Source organism: Trachemys scripta, chromosome 2 (assembly GCF_013100865.1).
Source record: "Trachemys scripta elegans isolate TJP31775 chromosome 2, CAS_Tse_1.0, whole genome shotgun sequence".
Taxonomy (NCBI): Eukaryota; Metazoa; Chordata; order Testudines; family Emydidae; genus Trachemys; species Trachemys scripta.
In genome coordinates, this window is record NC_048299.1 from 200,851,056 (window position 1) to 200,875,427 (window position 24,372).

Genomic DNA, 24,372 nt, shown 5'->3' on the forward strand with positions numbered 1-24,372 from the left:
AACCACTGACAGAACAATTCGGAATAATGCCGAAAAGATCAGGGCTAGTGCTCAGTGTGTAACACCGCTTAGTGCTACTACAATAAGTCGATTAAGTAGTAGTTTGCTGAAAACACAGAGCATCTTCTCTCACAGTGGAAAGAGGACCAAAACCAGCGGAACATAGCTTGTATCACTAGCAAACTTAAAGGTAAGGCAAAAAGTTGTACGACAATTTGGAGAGAGACCAAAGTGAAGGATCACTGACAGAGACTTTCGCAGCAAGTTGGGGATTTGATCGGTTCAAGAGGTGCTTCCACCTGCATAACATCAAGATGTCCAGTGAGGCGGCTAGTGCTGATACTGCAGCAGCTAAAAAATTCCCCGACTATCTCAAGAAAATAATTGAGGAAGGTGGCTATTCCCCTAAACAAGTCTTCAATGTCGACGAAACGGGCCTGTACTGGGAGAGGATGCCTGAGCGGACTTACATTTCCCGAGAGGAGACAGCACCCGGATTTAAAGCAGCTAAAGATCATCTAACCTTGCTTCTAGGTCGTAATGCTGCCGGAGACATGAAGATGAAACCACTGACAGTGTACCAATCTAAAACACCATGCACTCTCAAGGGATTTTCAAAGGAACACCTTCCGGTCATTTGGAGATCCAATAAGAAGCCATGGATAACTGGAGCTATTTTTTTAAAATGGCTGACTCTCTATGCTGTCCTTGCATTGAAGGAATACTGTGCCAAGGAAAATCTTGATTTCAAGATTTTATTTGCTTATTGATAATGCACTGGCTCATCCAATCAACCTGGACAACCCTGTGTGAAAATGTCAAAGTTGTCTTTCTGCCACCTAATACCACATCACTCATCCAACCCATGGACCAAGGAGCCATCGGTGCATTTAAGGGGTATTACTTACACTGTACTTCTGACCAGCTCATCAGAGGCACCGATAGGGAAGGCAAACCTATGATTTGGCAATTTTGGCGTGACAACAATATCCTGAAGTGCATCGATAACACTAGTGAGTCCTGGGCTGAAGTTACTCAGGCTTGCATGAATGGTGTATGGGGGAAGTTGTGGCCTGAATGTGTCAATGACTTAAAAGAATTTAAAGATGTTGTCCCTGCTATGAAGAAAGATATCCTCAGCTTAGCCAAGAAAGCAGGTTTTGATGAGGTGGAAGAAGCTGACGTTACAACGATCCTGACAGGGAACGCAGCTCCAACATGATTAGGGGAGTTGGTCATCTAATGACTTGCTATAAAGAAATTTACCAAGAAAAAAAAAAAAAAAAAAGAAAAGAAAAGAAAGCAAAACAACAATTTCTAGATGTGTTTTTTCGAGTTCAGGAAGTTCAGCAGAAACAGCAAGAGGAGCAGCCAGACAATCCAGCCTCTTCCACTCTCTGACTCCATCACCTCAACCAAGCTTCATACTCAGCAATGATTGTAGTATTACATTGTTTTTTTAAAATTGTTTTAAACAAGCAATTTAATACAGGTATAAGTTTTAATGTATATAATGCCTTTTGTCTGGAAAAAAACATTATCCTGGAAACTAACCCCCATATTCACATTAATTCTTATGGGGAAACTGGATTCGTTTAACATCGTTTTGCTTAAAGTTGCATTTTTCAGGAACATAACTACAATATTAAGTGACAAGATACGGTACTAAATTTCGAAGTCATCAGAATATTTGTCATCAACATTATTAAAAGTAAATCCAAACACAAAGTACATTACTAAAAATATAAGAACAAATTATAGTCTGACTTTGCATAAGAGGTTTTTTTTTAAATAAAAATAATCTTTTACAAAAATTAAATGTTGACTCACGCCAATTGCCTTGTCCAAAGATTAAAATAGTTTTTCAAGTACTGCATGTGATCTGGTTGTACACCTGTAACGACAACCGCAGTGAAACTCTTCTTGTCCCTTTCTTCCATTATGAGATTGTGTAGAAATCGTTCATCATCACTGGTGATATGCGCAGAGTCAGATGGCTAGAAAAGGGGGTCAAAAATGAAACAAAGACAAGAATTGAACTGTATACTTTTCTAAGTCCTCCTATATCACTTCAAAGATGGGTGAAAAAAGTCCTACCAAGCATATGGAGGCAAAAATTGCAAAACACTTATAGCAGACATTACATGGGAGGCTAATCCTTTTTGTTTAAGAGTGTCCTACTTAATTACCTGTCAGTATCTGGTGCTCTCAATTCAGCGACCTTCAATCTATCAACACCTATGTAATTCTATACAGGAGTCTTATACTGCCACATCACTGTAGTAACTGGACATCTTCCAGCAATGCATGAAGCCAGTGGTTCTCAAACTTTTGTATTGGTGACCCTTTCACATAGCAAGCCTCTGAGTGCAACCCCCCTTATAAATTAAAAACATTTTAAAATGTATTTAATACCATTATAAATGCTGGAGGCAAAGTGGGGTCTGAGGTGGAGGCTGACAGCTTGCGACTCCCCACGTAATAACCTCACGACCCCCTGAGGGCTCCCGACTCCCAGGTTGAGAACCCCTGCATTAAGCTATGTGACTAACTTATGTTGTGTGGTTCATTCTCTCTCTCTAGTGGGGAGAAATCTGTGTAGTGTTTTGTTTTTCACGCTTTCCTTTTTAAGTGTACATGCTGCTAGGAGTTTAAATTAGAAAAGGCAAGGTCCAAAAAGTGCACTTTGCACATGAGTGGGAGGTGGAGAGCCCTTAGTTCCTGTAGGAGTTTGTTCCACAGTCTCAGTCAGGCCCCAATACAGTTCTTTCTCCTGCACAGATAATCTTCACTCTTTGATAGGAAGTTCCATTGTGCCTAAGAACGGGAGCAGTCAACCACTGTCCTTCGTCCTGGATCCTTAGGCCACCTTTTAGATATGCTGGGCCCAAGCCACTGGATACTGGATGCAGTATCTGACCCTAATGCTGTGACGCTGTGTCTGGGCAAGGGAAAAGGTGAATCGGAGGTTGGCCAGACACCTGGAGTAGGTCAAAATTATCTTGGCAGTATGGGGTCATCATAGCAACAGTAGCCTTGTCCTATCTTATATTGGATATTTTTCTAGGGATCATGGTGATCCATTGAAAGCACAGAGGAGACTTCAAGACTATCAGAGGAGGGAAGCATCTGGGAGAGATCCTAGGCTCATGCCTCCCCTAGAACTTTGCATTTGGCATTCTCTGTGATGGCAAATAGGCCTATGGTCTGGTTCCCCAATAGTCAGCATATTGGGTTGAGAATGGATTTCCACAACCACTGCTTATTGTTGGTTACCACATTTCTGTTTCCGAAATTCATGAGATCTTTGTTAACCCCTGAAAGAGGCAGGGCCACTGGGGTTACTCCATATTGGTGACATCAACCGCAGAATTCGACGGCTTCCAGACAAGTGGGGACAATTGTGCACCTCCCTGCTTGTTGATATAGTGCATTGCCGACATTACACTACACTACAGAGTTCTGTAGACTAGCTAGGACCACTACACAGACCAACCTGATGGCCCTCAGCTCTAAGACATTCACATGTAACATCTAAGGAACATACTCCTTGGATTTGGAGGTGATCCAGGTGGATGCCCTAACCTGTCCCTGATACACCCATAGTAAATGTCATTGCTGGGAAGAGGGTCAAGGAGGACACCCCTTTTCTTGCATTCAAGGGGTCTAGCCACTAGGTGACCTCTCAAAGGACTTGGGATGGTACCATGACCAATCTATCCATGTAGTGTTTGGTTGGAGTATGCACTGTCCTTGGCCAATGTTGGAATGTCTGCAGTGTATGTGCGTAGAATGGAGAAGAGTCTGGCAAACAGTGTTACCTAGATACATGTGTCCTAATAACCCCAGGCATGGGCAAGAGCATCATGTAGTGTCTTGTCAGTGACTGAAAGGAACTGAACAAGTCCTCTGATAGATATGCTTGGGCTGACTGAGTTGAGTAGGGCTCCTATTAATTCTATCTTCTGGAATGGTGTGAGATGATTTTTTGTAGTTAACCAGAAACCCTAATTGAAGGGACAGGGAGAGGACTTGATTTAGTGTTGTTTTGGTCTCACCTGGCACTTGCCTGTGATCAGCCAGTCACCTAGGTATGCACAGACATGAAGTACACCACCACTGCCAGGTGCTTGGGGAAATACTCTCAGTGCTATGGTGTGTCCAAAGGTTAGAACCTAGGTCCCGCTATGAACCTAGAGAACTTCCTGTGGTCCAGGTGGGTGGCAATGTGGAAATACATTCCGCAAGCTAAGAGTGATGAACCAATCTTGAGCATGGAGTGATGAAGGAAAGCATTACCCTTCCTGAATCGGACGCATGTACTTGTTGAGTCTTGTCTAGTCTAGAACAGGATGAAGACACCTTTCTTCAGAATGAAGAAATATAGAGTACAGAAGCCTTTTCCTCTTGGTATTCCTGAGGCAACTCTTCTATGCCTCCGAGACAGAGCAACGAGGCCAATTCTGTTTGCAAAAGAGTCCCTGAAGGAAGGCAGGGAAGGGGGTAGAAAACGAAACAGGATGATGATATCTAGCACCTATGTGTCTGTAGTATTGCCTGTCCCTGCTTGAAGGAATGAAGTAAGGTGGCTTCTGAAGGAAGTACTCTGTTGACTTGGTGTAGTTCTTGACCAAGTTGTCAAATTTGCTGGTACACGAATGGAGCTCTGTACGTAAGTAGAGTGGAAAAAAGTTCACTTCCTCTTCTGTCTCTTGACACTTTTTAGACTGGTACTCAGGCTATCTATAATAGGAAGACATCCACGGTCTTTCTTGATGTTAAAGTGGAGGGGAGTACATCCGAACTGTGCAGATTCCAAAAGATTACAGAATTGCCTTGGAATTGTTAGTGAGTATAGAGCATTGTTTTCTCACTAAATACCTCTATCCATTCCTTCAAAGAGCAATCTTCAGTAGTGATTTGTAGTTCGCAAGAGATGCCCTCAGCATGGTCACCACAGTGGCCATGGATCTAGCTGTGTGATGTCATCTGCACCCAGCAACATATTTGCCACCAATCAGCCCTCTTTTACAATGTCCTCTAGAGCCCCTCTAGTCTCATGAGGGAGCTTGTTGATAAATAGCATCACTTTGTCCCATGTTAAAAAGTCATATTTGGAAAGAAGAGCTTAGCAACTAGCTAGTTGGAGTGATGCACAGCAGTTGGTCTTTCTCCTGAACAGATTCAATCATTTGGAATCTTTGAATTCGGGTGCATTTTTGGCATGATTTTTCTTAGATGGCCAAGACCATTAGAGATCTGTGGTAGGATGCAAATAAAAGTACTCAACCCTGGAAGGTATAATCTGGCATCTTTTCTCAATATGTTCTGCTGGTGATGGTGCAGTGGCTGCTGTTAGCGACAGGGCTTGCAATGGGTCTAGTAATCCCTTATTTATGAGGAAGGCAATTCTGGTAGGACCTGCTGGTGATCAGATATTGAATAGTTTGAGAGATTTTTCAGGTATTATCAAAGTTTCAATCTCCAGTGAATCTGCAAATCATACCAGGAACTCTTGGAATGTTTTGAAATCATCCAGCATTGTTACCTGTGCCAAGGCAACTGCTTTGTCACACAAAGAGGAAAAGTCTTTGGTGGGGGGGGGGGGGGGAGAGGCGACACCAGTCACTGATAAATTTGTGCGTCTAGGTCCCATTCCTCCTAGTACTCTCATCTGTAGTCTCGATAATGAGACTACTGGAGAAGGAGATCTCCTCCTCAATGGAGGCGAGCGGCTCCTTGAGGCTTGGGAAGATAGATGCCAGAATAACTAAAAAAATAATATATGGAGATATACCTATCTCATAGAACTGGAAGGGACCCCAAACGGTCATCGAGTCCAGCCCCCTGCTTTCACTAGCAGGATCAAGTACTGATTTTGCCCCAGATCCCTAAGCGGCCCCCATCAAGGATTGAACTCGCAACCCTGGGTTTAGCAGGCCAATGCTCAAACCACTGAGCTATCCCTCCCCCCTACACTGGCATGCTGTATGAATACACGGGTGGAACAGTAGGTTCTTCTGGCAGTACTGCTCAGGAACTGTATAGGGGAGGACTTCCTCCTCGACACCAGCAAGGTGTGACACTATGATGGTGACAAGGAGTATAACTCCTTCGGAGATAGTGCGAATGGGTATGGTGCTGGGGCTTTTGTCTGTATCAATGACAGTCCTGCAGTCCATGATTGTTTCCCCAGTGCTGGGGTCAACATTGGCAGTGGGGCCTTTGGTACCAGGTGGGGTACTAATGGAGTCTGCTGCACTGCAGTATGCTCTTTTCCCACTCATCTGCAGAGCTGGGCATGTTTTGGAGTGTTTATTCCCCAATGCTTTCCTGTCTCTCTGCATAAGAGGACACCAAGCTCTCCTTTGAACTCCTGTGTTCCAGGGTGTCCTCTTTCAGTGGCCTTCTTTGATATCTTAGGCATCACCTTTGATGTGAATGGTCTTGATGATTCCAGTACTACGGTCAGTGCCAGCATCAATGGCACTGTTAGTTCCTTACTCAGTGCAGACTTCTCCACTGACATCTTGGGCACCACTTACCTGCTCGGAACACTGAAGGGCAAATGTTTGACCAGTATGGGGGGTTTTAACCCTGGAACTTCTGGGTTCTATGCTACACTCAGATTGTTCTAAGAGATGAAGCTTCTGTCTTGCATCCCACCATTTTCGGGTACAATGGAGAATGAAAGGTAAACAAAGCCACTGCTTAGAATGTCTGACTCACCCAGGCATACACAGTACCTACTGTGTCTATCTTTAAACAAAATTGGCCTATCACAGGGTTCTGAATCTGCCATCTTGAGGTTCTTGTACAAGGGCTGTCAATATGGGGAGGTGGTTTGGTGTTGTACAGGGAAGTCATGTCAAAGAATTTAGATCTGGGACAAGGATTATCCAACTCCAAAATGTTGTAAGTAAGAGAATGAAGGTTGATCTGAAATGTTTCAGATGCTTAAGACGAAGACAGCTCATGCTAGAGTTCTCAGCAAATAGACACAGCTAGGTAAGAGGGAAATGAGGAAGGGAGTCGCAGCCACCCTTCCCTTTATGGGAAGCACAAGGAGGCATATGGCACATGCATGGCCCCAACAGACACTACTAACAAGAGGAAGCTGGTCTCCCGCACATGCACGCCTACAGTGCACACTGACACATACTGTAAGAACTTATTTTATTTCTTTTTCCCTTCTCCATTTCTGTCAAACACTCCCTTCCCCACTCCTTCCTCCCCCTCCCCCCCACTTCATAGTATCAGAACCTCAGGGTCACTCTCAATATCCAGGCCCTTAGCAAATCCTGCCAGTCCTTCATCTCCAAAATGTATCTGTTCCTTCTTATCACTACAGCAAAAACTCATGTTGATGCAGTCATTTTTTGCCTCCACTATTGCAACCTTCTTCTCTCTAGTCTCCCACTTCAGCATCTTCAAAGGACTCTTTCTAAAAATCAGTTCTATCTCCTGCCACTCTAGCCACATCAGTCTCCTCTCTAAATTTCTTCACTGACTTCTCACCTTCCAAATCAAAATTCAAGCCCTTTATCATCATCAAGGTGCCTCCAGCTGTGCCCCTGCCTACATCTTTGGTCTCATTTCTTTCTTCCTACACTCCTTTTGAGCCTCCCTCCTTAGACTTTACTGTCTTTCCTCTCACTCTCATTTTTAATTCTTCTTCCAAAATATCAGGAAAATGGAACAGGGCAGAACTGACGATTCAAATTCCTCCTTGGCTCTTTACTTCCACAAGCTTTTCAATGATAAGTCATCCAGGTTCAAAACGAACAACAAACAAAAAACCCCTGTGAACCTTTCATCTATAATGTATATTTCATGTATGATATTTTGGTTTGGAATGTACTCTCTTTTCTCTAATTTAGACTACAAACTCTTGAAGCTGGGATATTTTCCTTTTATGTTTGGTACTAAGCCAGCACATTTGCAGTTGTTAGTAATAACAACGCTAAAGCATTTTTCTCCAGATAGTACCTCAAAACAGCACAGTGACTCAGACAGAAAAAGCATCACTTACTGACTCATCAATCCTTTGGGTTAATACATGGTAGAAGAACCACATGTGAGAAAACCTTACAATATACTGCCATTAAGTTCACTTTATTAACTTTTATACCCCAGACACAAAGTGTGTGCATGTGACATAGGTATGCCTGGAAAACTGTTATAGGTATACTATATAAAACAAACTAGTTTGCCTAGGAAAGATATTCACTTAAAAAAAACGTTACTTTACCTTTCTGTTTCTAATGTATCCACTGTATATTGCTTCTTTGTTTTTCTCCTTCTTTTCAAAATCCTCTTTAGAAAGGAAAAGTTCATGGACATCATGAGAATCTGCAGGTTTGCTTATCATCTGTTAAGCATTAAAGAAAAATAAATTTAAAAATCACAGGAGGACACCAAAATGAGTTGTTAAAAAGACAGTTCAGTGATGTGGTAGCAGATGAATTACCTCAATGTCACTGTGTAAAGAAATGCTAATAATTAAAATATGGAGATCATTCTACTTACTCTGGCAGACTGCCCAATGAAGAACACAGCTTGTTTGCCTCCAACACCAAAATATGAGATGTCACTATTTAAGCTGCGAGGCACTGGAGGAGGGCGCACATATCCTGAATGATCACTAAAAACAAAACTGTCTTTAATACTTTTTTCAAAACAAACATCACAAAACTGCTCAAGGATAAACATTTTTATTAAACACCTCCTGTAATCATCACTGTCCCTAAAGTTTTTCATGCACAACATTTCTCATTCAAGACCTCAGATCTATGTTAAGAGCATACATTTAACACTGTAACTAATATCCAGGTTGTAGTTTTATCAATCTCTAAAAAGAAAAAACAAAGTTGATTATTTAAACTGAAATCATGTAGGTCACAAGGTATTCTGATTAACATGACTTCCTAGCAAAACTGTTTATAGGTTTCCCCTCACCTCTCCCCAATGTGCCACGTATACAATTTTTCTGCCCTTCCAGTGGCAGAGTAAGTCTCTGTTTGGTTTTCTGAATTTTAACTCTTATCTGAATTACCTTTATTCTTATAACCATTTTGTTCATACCGATAGGCCCCCTACAAACTACAGAAGGAAAATGACTCGGTTCGGTCAGTTTCCTTCTGTATCAAGTTCTTTTTATAAAGACATAAGGCACAGTCTTAAAAATATTTCTCATAATTGCCAGATCTGTGTTAAAAACATTTGAGATACCATGATAGCCATTATACAGAAACTTAAGATGACAGAATGGTAAAAGAAGACAGGATTAATCCTAACGTAAGTTTCCCCTTTGCATACAGTATATGGAACCGCTGTAAAGAAACAGACTAGGAAGTTAATTTCTCTTCATAACACAGCCCTTTTTTCACCACAGATTTTTGGGTCAGGAAGATGAGAAAGGTTGCTGGACATCCTTTAGAATATGGTGCAGGTTTGGCAAGCCAGTCAACTGACTTGTCAAATAATATGAACTGACCACCTACTATTTGACCACAGTCATGGTGCCATTCTTTCATTTTTTTAAAACTTCATTTCATTGTGTGGGTTTTTTTTTTTTTTTTTAAGTTAAAACAACAATTAAGTAACTTGTTTTTTGTAATTCGGCATAAGTATGTATATATTTAAGGCTAAGTCTATTGGAGACCATGAAGTCGTTTTTGTTACTGTTCCAATAAATTAATGCTTTAAAATTATTTGACCAGTATTTGACCAATTATTTTTGACTGTCAAATACCCAATTCTAATGTGGTGTGACAGAGGTAACTGCAGATGCCCCCAATACTTAAGCCTGACTCCAAAGATATGGAACTTGATGGACAAACTCATCTGGTTTGGCAAATCCTTTGTTCCTACAATAGAAATGGATAGGTTGATCTGCATTTCAAATTGAAGCAGTCCGAAATAGAAGCAAGATGTGAATTACTGTCATAACATAATTTGTAGAACACAGTGCAGTCTCTTTTGGTTGTAGGCACCCATCCACAATTGGCTAATTCGGTGCATAGCTTAGGTATGTTCCTGGATTCCCCACTGGCACTAAACCCTAATATAGCAGCATCCATGAGTAACAATTTCGACCATCTCCAGTTGTTTTGTGCACTCTATCCCGTCCTAGTGAACAATGACCTGACCTCAGTTTTCCATACCTTCATCACCTCTCAGCTGGGCTACAGCAATGCAATATAGCCAGACATGAAGCCTGATATTAGTAATTCTCTATTTTAAAAAATATACTCTGTAAAGATCTTCACAACTTGTCAGTTTTTCAGTTGTGTGATTAAAAACAATGTATAAAGCTTTCTGACCTTTCAAAGTCACCTTGTCTTGTAAATTTTGATAATCTATACACAGCCCAGTTGTTAAGCTGCTTAGAAGTCATCCCTCTTCCATTATCAATCACAGCAACAGCTGGTTTTCCTTGAGACTCATCAAATAACTGTTTGGAAAGAAATACAAGGAGAACCAAAATAACCAAAATGAATACATGAAATCCTAAATTTGAATAGAGTATAAAATAGAGTATTCCTTTTGTATCTTACCAATTTTATCTGTATGCTTCGAATACCAGTATTTCGAGAAGTAGCTGACAAAGAATTGTCAATCAACTCAGCAAAGGCAAATGCTAAGGAAAAAGAAAAAATTGTTAGTAATTATTGATCTCTAAAAGTAGCAGTAGGAAAATACCCACACACTTGAACCAGTGTTCCCTGGGCATGACTCCCAAGATAAGTGTGGGCAATATATGACTGACAATGAAAAATACAGCTCTACCCCGATAGAATGCTGTCCTCGGGAGCCAAAAAAATCGTACCGCATTATAGGTGAAACCGCGTTATATTGAACTTGCTTTGATCTGCTGGAGCACACAGCTCTTCACCCCTCCCCACCCCCCGGAGTGCTGCTTTACCACATTCTATCCGAATTCGTGTTATATTCGGGTAGAGGTGTACTTGATCCACCATCACGTGTTTTAAGGGTCATTCATGTGTGATTATTAGTGTTTGCTGAGCATATTCAAGTCCCCTACCAGGCAAGTGGCCAGTAGTTATGCTTGGGAACATAACTGAATTAAACGAGTTCCCCATCTCCACCCCCAACACAGGAGACAAACCTGTTCCTCCTTATTCATTGGTGGAACACACTCTGGATCAGTTATCACAATCAGGAATGAATTTCTGGGACATCAAGTGTTTAACAGACTGCCTTTCATCTACAAAATTTTATGGGACAGTCTGGATTCATTAAAAAAGGGATTGGGCACAGGTGGCAAAATTTACAGAAAAAAAATTATTTAAGTTTAGTCAAGACCACAGAAGATGAAGAAAATTGCAGAGGGAGCTAAAAAATTTGGTGAATGGAAGTACAATAGCAGATTTGACAAATGCAAGGCAACACACACTGGAAGAAGTAATCGGAACTTCTCAGACAACTTTTTAACATCTCAGTAAAAAAGAATGGGACATCATTGCTCAGTGAATACCTTTACTCAGTGTGCAGCAACAATCAAAAAAGCAAACAAAATATTAGAGTGCATAAAGTGATGATGAGCAATAATAAAAATTAAAATGCCATGATTTAGAACAATCTGTCATAGGATGTTACTTTCTGGTAATTCCACCTCAAAAGAAGATATCACAGAAGGAGGGGATGGACAACAAGTGATAAGAAACATGAAAAAACCTCTATAATAAAGAGAGTTTGAAAAGATTAGGACAGTTTACCTTAAAGGAGAACTATAAGACTGGACGAGATAATGGTACACAAAATAATGAATAGTTTACAGAGAGCAGATCAGGCATGTCTATTCACCCTCTCTAATACAAAAACAGAGGGTAGTCAATTAAATTGAAAGGCAGCACATTTAAAACTGTTAAGAAGAAATACTTTTCCCACAGAACGTACAATTAGTCTGTGAAACTCATTGCCACAACATACCATAGAGGAAAAGGGCTATGCAGTATTCAATAGAAAGAACTGGACACACACATGAATAATGTCATCCAGATGTAAAATAGTATACATTAAAATAAATAGTCTTTGAAAGGGTTATAAACCCTTATTGCTTCAGGAAATACACTAATTTGAAATGGGGATTAGGAAGAAACTTTTCCTGTGTGCGGGTTATTCCATAATTGCCTACTGCTGGGCTCTTGCACCTTCCTCTAAGGCAACTGGTACTGGCCACTGTTGGAGATAGGAACTACTTGTCTAAACCAGTAGGTATCTTTTCCTATGTTCCCAAACACTCCAACTGCCACAATAATAGTCATCAACAGACTAAACCAAAACTGCAGAAGAAAATAGGAATATGGTAATCCAAAAGATTGTGAGTAACTGGTGTTTGCTGCTGGCGAAAAGAAATAGGGATAGCTGTGAGCCACATCTTATTATAATCCAGAATTCCGTGCATGAAGTGATGTGCATATAGTTCTACAACTGTGGTTTTTCTAGGCAGTTATGAGCCTAGAAGGATATGCATACTAAATAAAGAAAGCAAAAGTTTAGTAGTATTTAATTAAGTTGGTACACAAATTAATTTGTACCTTGAAATGCAGCAATGATCAGAAAAATGACCAATGTACAAGTGACACCTTCTTTAAAGAGTACACCAGCTTACTTTATTAACAAAGATAACTAGTTTTTATTTTTTAATCCTGTCAGCCCAGAAGAGCCAAAACACTGATAGGGACAGCGAGCAGGCTTGTACTCAGACTCATGCATCAATAAGTTCAAAATACAAAATATACTACAAGTGCAGGCACTAGAAAGAAAGGCTGGGCTTTCATATCTCTGATTGAGTTTGCAAAATTCTCAACAAAATATTTTTGCTTGTAAAAGAAGAAAATTTCTTCTGCAAGTAACAAATGCAGTAAACTTGGAACTTCATGATGCTATTTTTAGAGTCACTTTCTAAACCAGGAGTTTAAAAGTAAAGATGAACTTAAACTGAAAAAACTTAAGTTTAAATGCTCCAACCGAAGTGACAAAAGGTAAAATACAAGTGAAATTATTAAAGACAAGAAATGCCTTGCTCATGAAGGTCCTTCTAAGGTAAATGATGATTAATAATACATGAAAAACAGTTTTTAGATTATAAAAAAATCTGAATACTTACGCAAAGGATTTTGCCCTTCACTAGCATAATATTCATACATGCCACTTTTGATAAGTGTGTCATAGTGTGGTAGGAAGTCAATTCGCTCCTTTGTTGCTGAAAGTAGTGTCTGATCAACTGACTGTAGCAAATACAAAGTAACCCCTTCTTGAACAATTTCACCTGCAATGGAGTTAAAATATTAAATAAGAAGGAAAAATCCCTCCAGATATTGGTAAACTCCTGCCCCAAAATCTGGAAGATAGTGGAAAGAGAAAAGAGGTGCATCAGACGTTAAAACTATCTATGAAATGTTCCAAGGAGGAACAGTAACTTAATTCAAAAGCTTTTCATATCCCCAAACTTAATAAAGTCAGTACTTCCAATTGAAGTACTAACACATTATCTTTGCAATTTCAAAGTTTAAACTTTTATTAGCCGAATGAAAAACATAACACTATAACATACAGTGGAGAAAGCATTTTGTCATAGCCAAAAAGGCTGAGATTTCCTTCCAGTTTTGCAGCAAAGATTACCTTTTGATTAAACCGAAGCAAAACAAAAGTGTGGCCAAAAAACAAAAAACCCCACAAACTAAGAAAAGTAAGTAAACAAATGTATACAGTTATATTGGAAATACTTTTTCAACTTTACCTATAGTGTTCCTCATCTGCTAACGTTATAATAAATCCACTACAAGAAAACAGCGTAGTTACAGTCATAAGAAAAGACTGATCTGTGTAACAGTTACAAAATGTTGTGTGTCACTATCCTGGTATGCTTAGCTAAACCCACTTTTTGCTCTATTTACATAAGAAATTAAGCTTCACGTAGAATGAGATGTCATTTGGCAGACATTACTTATCATGTAACTTAACCACTTTGTTAGTTTTTCAGTGCCCCAATGGTTCCTGGAAGAGTTGGCATTATTTAGAATTGCAAAATAAAAATACTAACCTTAACTATACATTTGACAACATTGCAAATTATACTTAGCACATGGAAGTACTTTATCTGATGACAGACAACTAAATAATAGTTTCCATCATCAAAAACAGTGCGTGTGTGAAATTTGTTCCAAGATGGATTTTCGTAACAATTTTGCAAGGCTTTATTATATAAAGAAGCTTTGCACTTCCATTTGCTATTGTATATGTAGCATAGGAATACAAATAACATTGTTATGGTTTTAATACAGTTATGCACTGGACAGCTGTTTTGGAGTGAGATTTATGGTAAATAATATATTATACTTACTGAAGTTGTCATCTGTAACCTCTTTTCTATTGGTTGTTGTGATAACAAAGTTATCTTCAGAAGAAATGCAGAATGCCTACAAAATCGTAAAAAAGCCAGTTATAAAAATCAGCTGTTACATAAAGTGAAGGATAGATAAAAAGAAAGAAAAATTTAAAAGGAATGGTCTCCTTTCCATTCATTTTGTCATTGATCCATGAACAATGATCAAATATGCAATATTTTGCCCTCAACATTACTTTACGAATTGACAGAATACAATCCAATTCCAAGAGTTCTTTTTCACTTGCTGTTACATCTTTGCAGAATGCTCTGGTATGCGAGGTTTCCCTTACATGATGCAAGCACCATCAAATAGACAGCTTGCAAGGCTTTGCACAAGGAGACACTGTCTTGTAGGCAATCATCTTAGAACCTGACACATGAAACATGAATAACCGTAATTTAAACTGCATAGCTACAAATATTAATGATCATAGAATCATAGAATCATAGAATATCAGAGTTGGAAGGGACCTCAAGAGGTCATCTAGTCCAACCCCCTGCTCAAAGCAGGACCAATTCCCAGCTAAATCATCCCAGCCAGGGCTTTGTCAAGCCGGGCCTTAAAAACCTCCAAGGAAGGAGACTCTACCACCTCCCTAGGTAACGCATTCCAGTGTTTCACCACCCTCCTAGTGAAATAGTTTTTCCTGATATCCAACCTGGACCTCCCCCACTGCAACTTGAGACCATTGCTCCTTGTTCTGTCATCTGCCACCACTGAGAACAGCCGAGCTCCATCCTCTTTGGAACCCCCCTTCAGGTAGTTGAAGGCTGCTATCAAATCCCCCCTCATTCTTCTCTTCTGGAGACTAAACAATCCCAGTTCTCTCAGCCTCTCCTCATAAGTCATGTGCTCCAGACCCCTAATCATTTTTGTTGCCCTCCGCTGGACTCTTTCCAATTTTTCCACATCCTTCTTGTAGTGTGGGGCCCAAAACTGGACACAGTATTCCAGATGAGGCCTCACCAATGTCGAATAAAGGGGAACGATCACGTTCCTCGATCTGCTGGCAATGCCCCTACTTATACAGCCCAAAATGCCGTTAGCCTTCTTGGCAACAAGAGCACACTGTTGACTCATATCCAGCTTCTCGTCCACTGTGACCCCTAGGTCCTTTTCAGCAGAACTGCTACCTAGCCATTCGGTCCCTAGTCTGTAGCAGTGCATGGGATTCTTCCGTCCTAAGTGCAAGACTCTGCACTTGTCCTTGTTGAACCTCATCAGGTTTTTTTCTGCCCAATCCTCTAATTTGTCTAGGTCCCTCTGTATCCGATCCCTACCCTCTAGTGTATCTACCACGCCTCCTAGTTTAGTGTCATCTGCAAACTTGCTGAGAGTGCAGTCCACACCATCCTCCAGATCATTAATAAAGATATTAAACAAAACCGGCCCCAGGACCGACCCTTGGGGCACTCCACTTGAAACCGGCTGCCAACTAGACATGGAGCCATTGATCACTACCCGTTGAGCCCGACGATCTAGCCAGCTTTCTATCCACCTTACAGTCCATTCATCCAGCCCATACTTCTTTAACTTGGTGGCAAGAATACTGTGGGAGACCGTATCAAAAGCTTTGCTAAAGTCAAGAAATAACACATCCACTGCTTTCCCCTCATCCACAGAGCCAGTTATCTCATCATAGAAGGCAATTAGGTTAGTCAGGCACGACTTCCCCTTCGTGAATCCATGCTGACTGTTCCTGATCACTTTCCTCTCCTCTAAATGTTTCATAATTGATTCCTTGAGGACCTGCTCCATGAAATAACCCATGCCTAGTATCTGACTACAATACCCACACAAAGGGAATTATACATTAGTTAAAATGGCATTTCTTTTATTTTTCCTAAAATAGCATCTTCATTCAAAGTGGCCATTTGTTCTCACATTATAATAAATAAAATAAAAAATAAAAATCAGTTTTTTATAATACTCTAATTTTGAATATTGCAGTCAAGTCCCATCAAACTTTTCTCCTTTCCAAGTTTAAAAATACATATTTGGTATTATCATATGCCTGACATACCTCTGACAACCTTCATTACCTCTTAACTATATCAATCTCTGCTATAGCTTTCTTCAAAAAACTTGTACTCATTAGTTTGAACAAATGTGTACTTTTCTTTGATATAGTAACTTCTGTATTTTCTATACTTCTAATATATACAAACATCTTATTTGTCACTTAAAAATGATGCCGCACACCTAGTAAATATCTTAATTTAACTATTCATTAGGATGCCGAATGCTTCCCACAACCCTCATGGGATCCTGTAAACTGAATATCCATTAGCATACAAGTTTAGCAAAAACAGATTAAACATGCACTACTTTATTATAGGGAGAGTGGATATCAACCCTTATATTTAGGTTGCCTAACTTTTTCTATTAGAACAGATTCTTTCCCTAAGAAGCTCCAACATCTCCATTGTTTGCAACAAATTTGAAAGAGGCTACAAAAATGCATTTTCTTTGTCCCATGAAATTCCCTTCAAGTTTGATATTTGTAAACTATTAAATGTCACCATTTCCCTTCTGTTGCTTACAGTCCTGAGGAAAATCTTGCCAGCATGCCAAAACAACAAATACTCTAAAGAGCCAGATCAATGCCATTGACAAAGAAGCAGCAGCATCACAGCACAGGAGAGCAACTGGGTGATGTCATAACAGCTGGAGCAGTAGAGCAGGTGCTACAAAATGCCAAACTGTTTCATTCTGCCAAACAGAAGGAAGATACTGATCTAAAAAATATGTTTCAGTCAGTAAGGATTGGCAGGATCTAGTACCCAGGGCTGCAGGGTCCTGGGTGATTTAACACTTCCACTGAGGAGCTGGGTTGAGTAGTATCCAACAATTACTGGACAGTTTGGTACTTCCTGCGGTACCTCCCAAAGACACCAGAACAGAAACCTGTGGCCGCCTGATTGGTCCACACCAATTATTTAAACCAGGAAGTTGGCCTAGTGAGCCCTCTCAGCAACAATGAAGACTCACACTCGCTATCGCTATAGACCTTGCCTTTCATCCAGTCTTGGACACCTGCTTTGACCCCTGCCTCACTTGGCTTACTAACTAGTACTGTCTCCTGGCTTCAACTCCAGCTCAGCTTGACCATAGTACTAGTCTCTTGACTTGGCAACCTGTCCCAACTCCTGAATTCAATCCCAGCCCTGTGAACACAGGGCCAGCTGCCTATGCCCCAGCCATTACAATAATAAACATCACAAGAGAAACATGTGTTAACAGCTTTGAAAGACAAGGTCATGGCTTTATGAATTAAATTTGAGAAGGTTATTCTATACATAAGGAGCAGCACAGAAGGAAGCATGAAAGTACTTGTAGGAAAAACAGGAAAATGGACAAAGAAGCTTGGCATTGATTGCAGAGCAGAGTGCGTGGTGGACAATGATAAAGTTGAGTGGAAGGCCTTCAGAGAACAAGCAGATTTTATTTGATGCAATGGAAAAGGTGGAAGGACAGGAATGAGACAGTCAAATCAACTGGCCAAAACGATGATCTTAGCTGTAGCATTTTTGACAGATGTGAGGGGGCAAGATGTATGGCAGGAGGACCAGAGAGAAGCTGCATTACACAAAGAGGGAGGGATAACAGACTGGACAAGAATTTTGGCAATGTAGACAGAAAGGAAAGTATGATTATTTAACCTACTGTGACTGTGATTCTTTGAGGTTTTGTAGTCACTGTGGATCTCATGGTTAAGTGTACATGGGTCTCCGTGAACAAGCTCAGAATTTTTTGCATAGCGGTGTCCTCTGTAGCCACACATGCACCTTGTGCCTCCTCAAGCTCTCTGCAAAGCCATAAAGGGCAGAGCAGCTGCAACATTCCACCATTCCCTCACAATTTGAAGCCTGTGGTAGTGGGAACCCCAAAAAAGCAGGAACAGAGGCCTGGTCATAATAGCCACACTGACAACATTTTGAAGAATCAGTTCCTGTAGATAGGCAACTGTTCTTGATTCTTCAAGTGTCAGTATAGATCTCTATGTAGATGACTGGCAAGTAGTATCCTCTTAGGTGGTGGGAATGAGAAGTAGCAACTTCATCAGTTGAAGCATTATGCATTGTACTTAGCTGCCATAGCTGATGCCAAGTTTGTGAGAGCAGTACTACAATCACTGTTCAAGTCTCAGAAAAACACATATTGCTGACGCAGGCCAAGAATATCACTTGAACTCTGGTGGAGTGAGCCTTGAAGTCTGACAGGAGAGGTATACCAGCACGTTACCCATTTTGTTATCCTCTGTAAGGAAATGGCTTGACTTTAGAAAAAAACAGCCATAGCTCTAAACAGACAGGTCAACAGTCTGATTAATTTGGTTCAATCAATGTAGTAAAGCAAAGTCTAGTGTGTCTCTCTTTTCTCCTGATGCAAAGTGTGGCTTTGGGAAGAACTTAAGAAGACAGACAGGTTGATCAACTGATTTAGGTGAAAAATTCTCAGACCACCTTACGAATAAACACGTGCAGTTGCAGCACCATCTTATTCCTATGGAATGTTTTATAGATGTGGTTCAGATATAAGTGGCTGAAGCTCACTGACTATTCCTGACTGAAGTAATAACCATTAGGAAGTCTGTCTGAAGTGAGGTGGTGCAGGGAGCAATCTGACAGACGTTCAAATGGAGGCTTCACAAGTCTCAGATGAACCAGACTGAGGTCCCAGGCAGGAGCTGGTTCTTTGACTGGTGAGTGTGTAATAGTCACTTGAGAAACTTGATATCTTGGGATGAGTAAACACCAAGAATGACCTACAGGCAGATGGAAAGCTAAAATCACCATAAGGTGGACTGTAATAGAGCTGAGAAAAAGGCCTACCTGTTTTAAGTGCAATAAGTAGTTGATGGTCTGCAGGAACGGGTCCAGACCATGTGGGACTGCCAACATTGAGAAACTTTTCCTTTTAGACAAATACATTCTTCTGGTAGATGCTTTCCTGCTCTGTGTTAGTATTTCCTAGACCTGTAACAAGAAGTCTTTGTCTGTAGTATTTCACCAGCCAGTCAACAGCCACACCCTCAGTTGCAGTGACTTCAGGTCTGGATGGTATATCTGGCCATGGTATTGTAAAATCAGGTCCAAGAAATCTGGGAGTTGGATTGGAGGCAGGATGGACATTTGTAATAGTCTGTCAGCCGAAATGGCCTCACCCCGTATCAAACTAGATAATGGCTTTGTCTCCTTTGATTTTGGAAATGACCCTGAAGAGGCCTTTTTCATGTTTGTAATAGGCTCTCATGAGAAGAAAGGTGTTTGGTAATGATCCTGGACTCGCCTCCTCTCTAGAAAAAAAGTTCTAGCACTTGGAATTGACATTGGCGGTGAACAGCTCTATCATCAGCATCCTCCAACATAGGAATATCATCTCTATGATGGACTTCCACAACAACCACTTGTGAATGGTGACCAACTGTCTGTTCAGGACGTCTGCCAGTTAGTTGCTGACACCTGGGAGATGAAGAGCCATAATATTATCAACTGTTGGTGGTATGTCCAGGGTCTAATAGCTTCCAGGCATAAGGGAGAGAAGTGTGTGCCTCTCTGCTTGTTTACACAGTGCATCACAAGGCATTATGCATCCAGATATGCAGTATGAAGTTTTGCAGAACAAGTAGGAAGACTATGCAGAAAGATGTTCATATGGAACCCAATATCCTCTGGGGACTATGTCCCGTATTTGAAGGTAGCCCAGGTGGACCTGCTAACCTGTATCAGACACATCAGTGATTACAGTCTTGTTCAGAGAATGGTACCTCTCCATGCACGTTTACAGGTTCTCTCTACCACCTGCGACTGCTCTAACTCTGGCTCAGATTGAAGTCTGGCAACTGGCACCATGTACCTGCATGCAGACATATGGCATAGCAGCCCCAGACACAAGCATACCATTGTAGGCATGTTTTCTTCTATCCCATGCACCAGTGTTTGCATGGACAGGAACCTGTCTTCAGGGAGGGCATGCTCTCACTGAAACAAAGTCAATCAGGGCTCCTATGAACTCTATAGTCTGTGATGACCTGGAGAGCTAGAATGATGGAGGAAAGTGTTACCACCTTGAATCTGAGGTGGCATATATATTTATTCAGTCTCCTCAGGCCTAAGGTAGGTCAAAGACCTTCTTTTCTTTTTTGGAATAAAGTAGTATAGGGAGAAGACTCCACCCCTTTATTCTCACATTCTCTTCTACTGATCCAAGACAAAGCAATTAGTCCACTTATGTTTGTAAAAGACTCTCATTAGAAGAGTCTATGAAAAGAGGATGGTAGTGAATGGAAATGTATAGGACAGACTTGGGCAATGATAACCAATACCCATTTGTCAGCTGTGATAGCTGCCCAGGCCCGATAGAATGTAGCAGATGGTTCCAGAAGGTTGGTGTAGACTTCAGATTAGCTTAGTTGTGGCTCTCGACATTCCTGTTAAACCTACCGTCTCAGGGGGAGCTGGGATGGTCAAGGAGGCAGAAGAGGGGCGTCCCCTGGAGTACTAGGTTTCTTCTGTTGCTGATATTCAGTCTGTCAGTCCCAGAAGTAAGGTGTAGTCTGCCTTTGTTCGGGTTGATATGTGTAAGGCTTTCTGTAGGATGCCAGCAGATAAATCTCCAGAGACTTTAATGTAGCCCTTGATGGATTCAAGAGAGTTTAAGCCAACTCCATCAGAACCTGCACCATCTTACCCTTCAGGAGGGGCAAGAAAGCCTGGCAGGCGAGGCAAACCGCTTTGAGTTCCCTGAAGTTGATTATGGCGAGCCAGATCGTCTTGCAACCAGCAGCCCTGTGTACTGCTGGCCCAGGTGTGCTCGCCAGCCCACATCCGAAGCATCAGAGACCAGGGTCGCTAACAGGACCACAAAGGGAATTCCCTCCAACACTCACCCATGGTCCAACCACCAATCCAGGGACGACCGGATGCAATCCAGCACCTCGATTACCCGCTATAGGTCATGCCAGTTGAGAATGTAGACCGACACCAACCAAGCTTGCAGAGGCTGGAGATGGAGCCAAGCATGACCAACCACATATGTACACGTGGCCCAACAACTACAGTCAGGTGCGAGCCATGGTGAGCGGGTGGTTCTTCACATGGAAGATCAGGTCCGACATGGCCTGAAAACATGCCTCCAGAAGGAAGGCTCTGGCTTGCATGGAGTCGAGGACTGCTCCAATGAACTTTACCCATTGCACTGGCCTTAAGTGGACTTTTTTGTCATTCATCCACAAGCCCAGGTCGCGGCAGGTGAAGATCACCAGATCGGGGCTCCACTGCACTTGTTCCGGAGATCTGCCCTTGATGAGCCAATCATCAAGATACGAGAAGGCCTGGACCCCTCCATGTCTCAGGTAAGGGGCCACTGGCACCAGACATTTTGTGCGTACTCTTGGGACTGAAGAGAGGCCAAAGTGCAAGCTGGTCTCCATATTGGAAGAGAAGGTTCGAGGTCTGGAGAAACAAGTATCGACCCTGCGTTGCATGCGAGAAAATGAAGATTTCCTGGACAGACGTCAGGATATGCTTATAAAGGCACAACGTTCTGAGGACTCAGAGCAGGTTGCGCAGAGGTGACTGAGGGACGGTGAAGAAACTTGGCAGCATGTAACCTCCAGAAGAAGAAAGAGGAGCATCCATGTACCAACAATGGAGATACAGGTAAGCAACCGTTTTCATGTTCTCTCCACAGGTACTAATGTGGAGAGTGGACTAGATGATACATCTGAGGGAAGGGAACAGAAGGAGACTCCATCGATTGGAAGGCATGAGATGCACTGTCCTATGGATGGGGGTTCCACGTCCACTGCTCCCAAGAGAAGGAGGAGGGTGGTGGTGGTCGGGGACTCCCGCCTCAGGGGGACTGAGTCATCTATCTGCCGCCCCGACCAAGAAAACCGAGAGGTCTGCTGCTTGCCAGGAGCTAGGATTCACGATGTGACGGAGAGACTGCCGAGACTCATCAAGCCCTCGGATCGCTACCCCTTCCTGCCTCTCCACGTGGGCACCAATGATACTGCCAAGAATGACCCTGAGCGGATCACTGCAGACTATGTGGCTCTGGGAAGAAGGATAAAGGAGTTTGAGGCACAAGTGGTGTTTTCGTCCATCCTCCCTGTGCAGGGAAAAGGCCTGGGTAGAGACTGTCGAATTGTAGAAGTCAACGAATGGCTACGTAGGTGGTGTCGGAGACAAAGCTTTGGATTCTTCGACCATGGGATGGTATTCCAAGTAGGAGGAGTGCTAGGCAGAGATGGACTCCACCTAACGAAGAGAGGGAAGAGCATCTTCGCAAGCAGGCTGGCTAACCTAGCGAGGAGGACTTTAAACTAGGTTCACCGGGGGAAGGAGACCAAAGCCCTGAGGTAAGTGGGGAAATGGGATACTGGGAGGAAGCACGAGCAGGAGAGTGCAAGAGGGGAGAACTCCTGTCTCAGATTGAGAAAGCGGGACAATCAGCAAGTTATCTTAAGTGCCTATACACAAATGCAAGAAGCCTGGGAAACAAGCAGGGAGAACTGGAAGTCCTGGCACAGTCAAGGAACTATGATGTCACTGGAATAACAAAGACTTGGTGGGATAACTCACATGACTGGAGTACTGTCATGGATGGATATAAACTGATCAGGAAGGACAGGCAGGGCAGAAAAGGTGGGGGAGTTGCATTGTATGTAAGGCCTGGTCTACACTAACGTCCCAATTTGAACTAAGGTACGCAACTTCAGCTATGTAAATAACGTAGCTGAAGTTCGAAGTACCTTAGTTCAAACTTACCTCGGTTCAGACACGGCAGGCAGGCTCCCCCGTCGACTTAGCGGTACTCCTCTTGCCAAGCTGGAGTACCGCAGTCGATGGTGAGCACTTCCGGGTTCGACTTATCTCCTCCAGAGAAGACGCGATAAGTCGAACCCAGAAGTTCTATTTGCTTGCCGCCAAACTACCGGGTAGTGTAGACCTACCCTAAGAGAGGAGTATGACTGCTCAGAGCTCCGGTATGAAACTGCAGAAAAACCTGAGAGTCTCTGGATTAAGTTTAGAAGTATGAGCAACAAGGGTGATGTTGTGGTGGGAGTCTGCTATAGACCACCAGACCAGGGGGATGACGTGGACGAGGCTTTCTTCCGGCAACTAGCAGAAGTTACTAGATCGCAGGCCCTGGTTCTCATGGGAGACTTTAATCACCCTGATATCTGCTGGGAGAGCAATACACCGGTGCAGACAATCCAGGAAGTTTTTGGAAAGTGTAGGGGACAATTTCCTGGTGCAAGTGCTGGAGGAACCAACATGGGGCAGAGCTCTTTTAGACCTGCTGCTCACAAACCGGGAAGAATTAGTAGGGGAAGCAAAAGTGGATGGGAACCTGGGAAGCAGTGACCATGAGATGGTCGAGTTCAGGATCCTGACACAAGGAAGAAAGGAGAGCAGCAGAATACAGACCCTGGACTTCAGAAAAGCAGACTTTGACTCCCTCAGGGAACTGATGGGCAGGATCCCCTGGGAGAATAATATGAGGGGGAAAGGAGTATTCTAAAGAATCCTTATTGAGGTTGCAGGAAAAAAACATCCCAATGTGTAGAAAGAACAGTAAATATGGCAGGCGACCAGCTTGGCTTAACAGTGAAATCCTTGCTGACCTTAAATGCAAAAAAGAAGCTTACAAGAAGTGGAAGATTGGACAAATGACCAGGGAGGAGTATAAAAATATTGCTCAAGCATGCAGGAGTGAAATCAGGAAGGCCAAATCACACTTGGAGTTGCAGCTAGCAAGAGATGTTAAGAGTAACAAGAAGGGTTTCTTCAGGTATATTAGCAACAAGAAGCAAGTCAAGGAAAATGTGGGCCCCTTACTAAATGAGGGAGGCAACCTACTAACAGAGGATATGGAAAAAGCTAATGTACTCAATGATTTTTTTTGCCTCTGTCTTCACAAACAAGGTCAGCTCCCAGACTGC

General features: G+C 42.1%; 1 protein-coding gene across 2 annotated transcripts in view; it reads right to left on the reverse strand.

The window, feature by feature from the left end:
• SMCHD1 (structural maintenance of chromosomes flexible hinge domain containing 1) overlaps positions 1 to 24,372 on the reverse strand; it is a 162,539-nt gene that overhangs the window by 130,593 nt on the left and 7,574 nt on the right. For both annotated transcript variants that reach the window (XM_034762716.1, XM_034762715.1), the window contains exons 2-8: positions 14,372 to 14,447; positions 13,136 to 13,297; positions 10,560 to 10,642; positions 10,326 to 10,456; positions 8,530 to 8,644; positions 8,252 to 8,371; positions 1,831 to 1,997 (exon numbers count right to left, since the gene is read on the reverse strand). In XM_034762716.1, the coding sequence (XP_034618607.1) occupies positions 1,831 to 1,997; positions 8,252 to 8,371; positions 8,530 to 8,644; positions 10,326 to 10,456; positions 10,560 to 10,642; positions 13,136 to 13,297; positions 14,372 to 14,447 (854 nt within the window). The remainder of the gene's footprint in view (positions 1 to 1,830; positions 1,998 to 8,251; positions 8,372 to 8,529; positions 8,645 to 10,325; positions 10,457 to 10,559; positions 10,643 to 13,135; positions 13,298 to 14,371; positions 14,448 to 24,372) is intronic.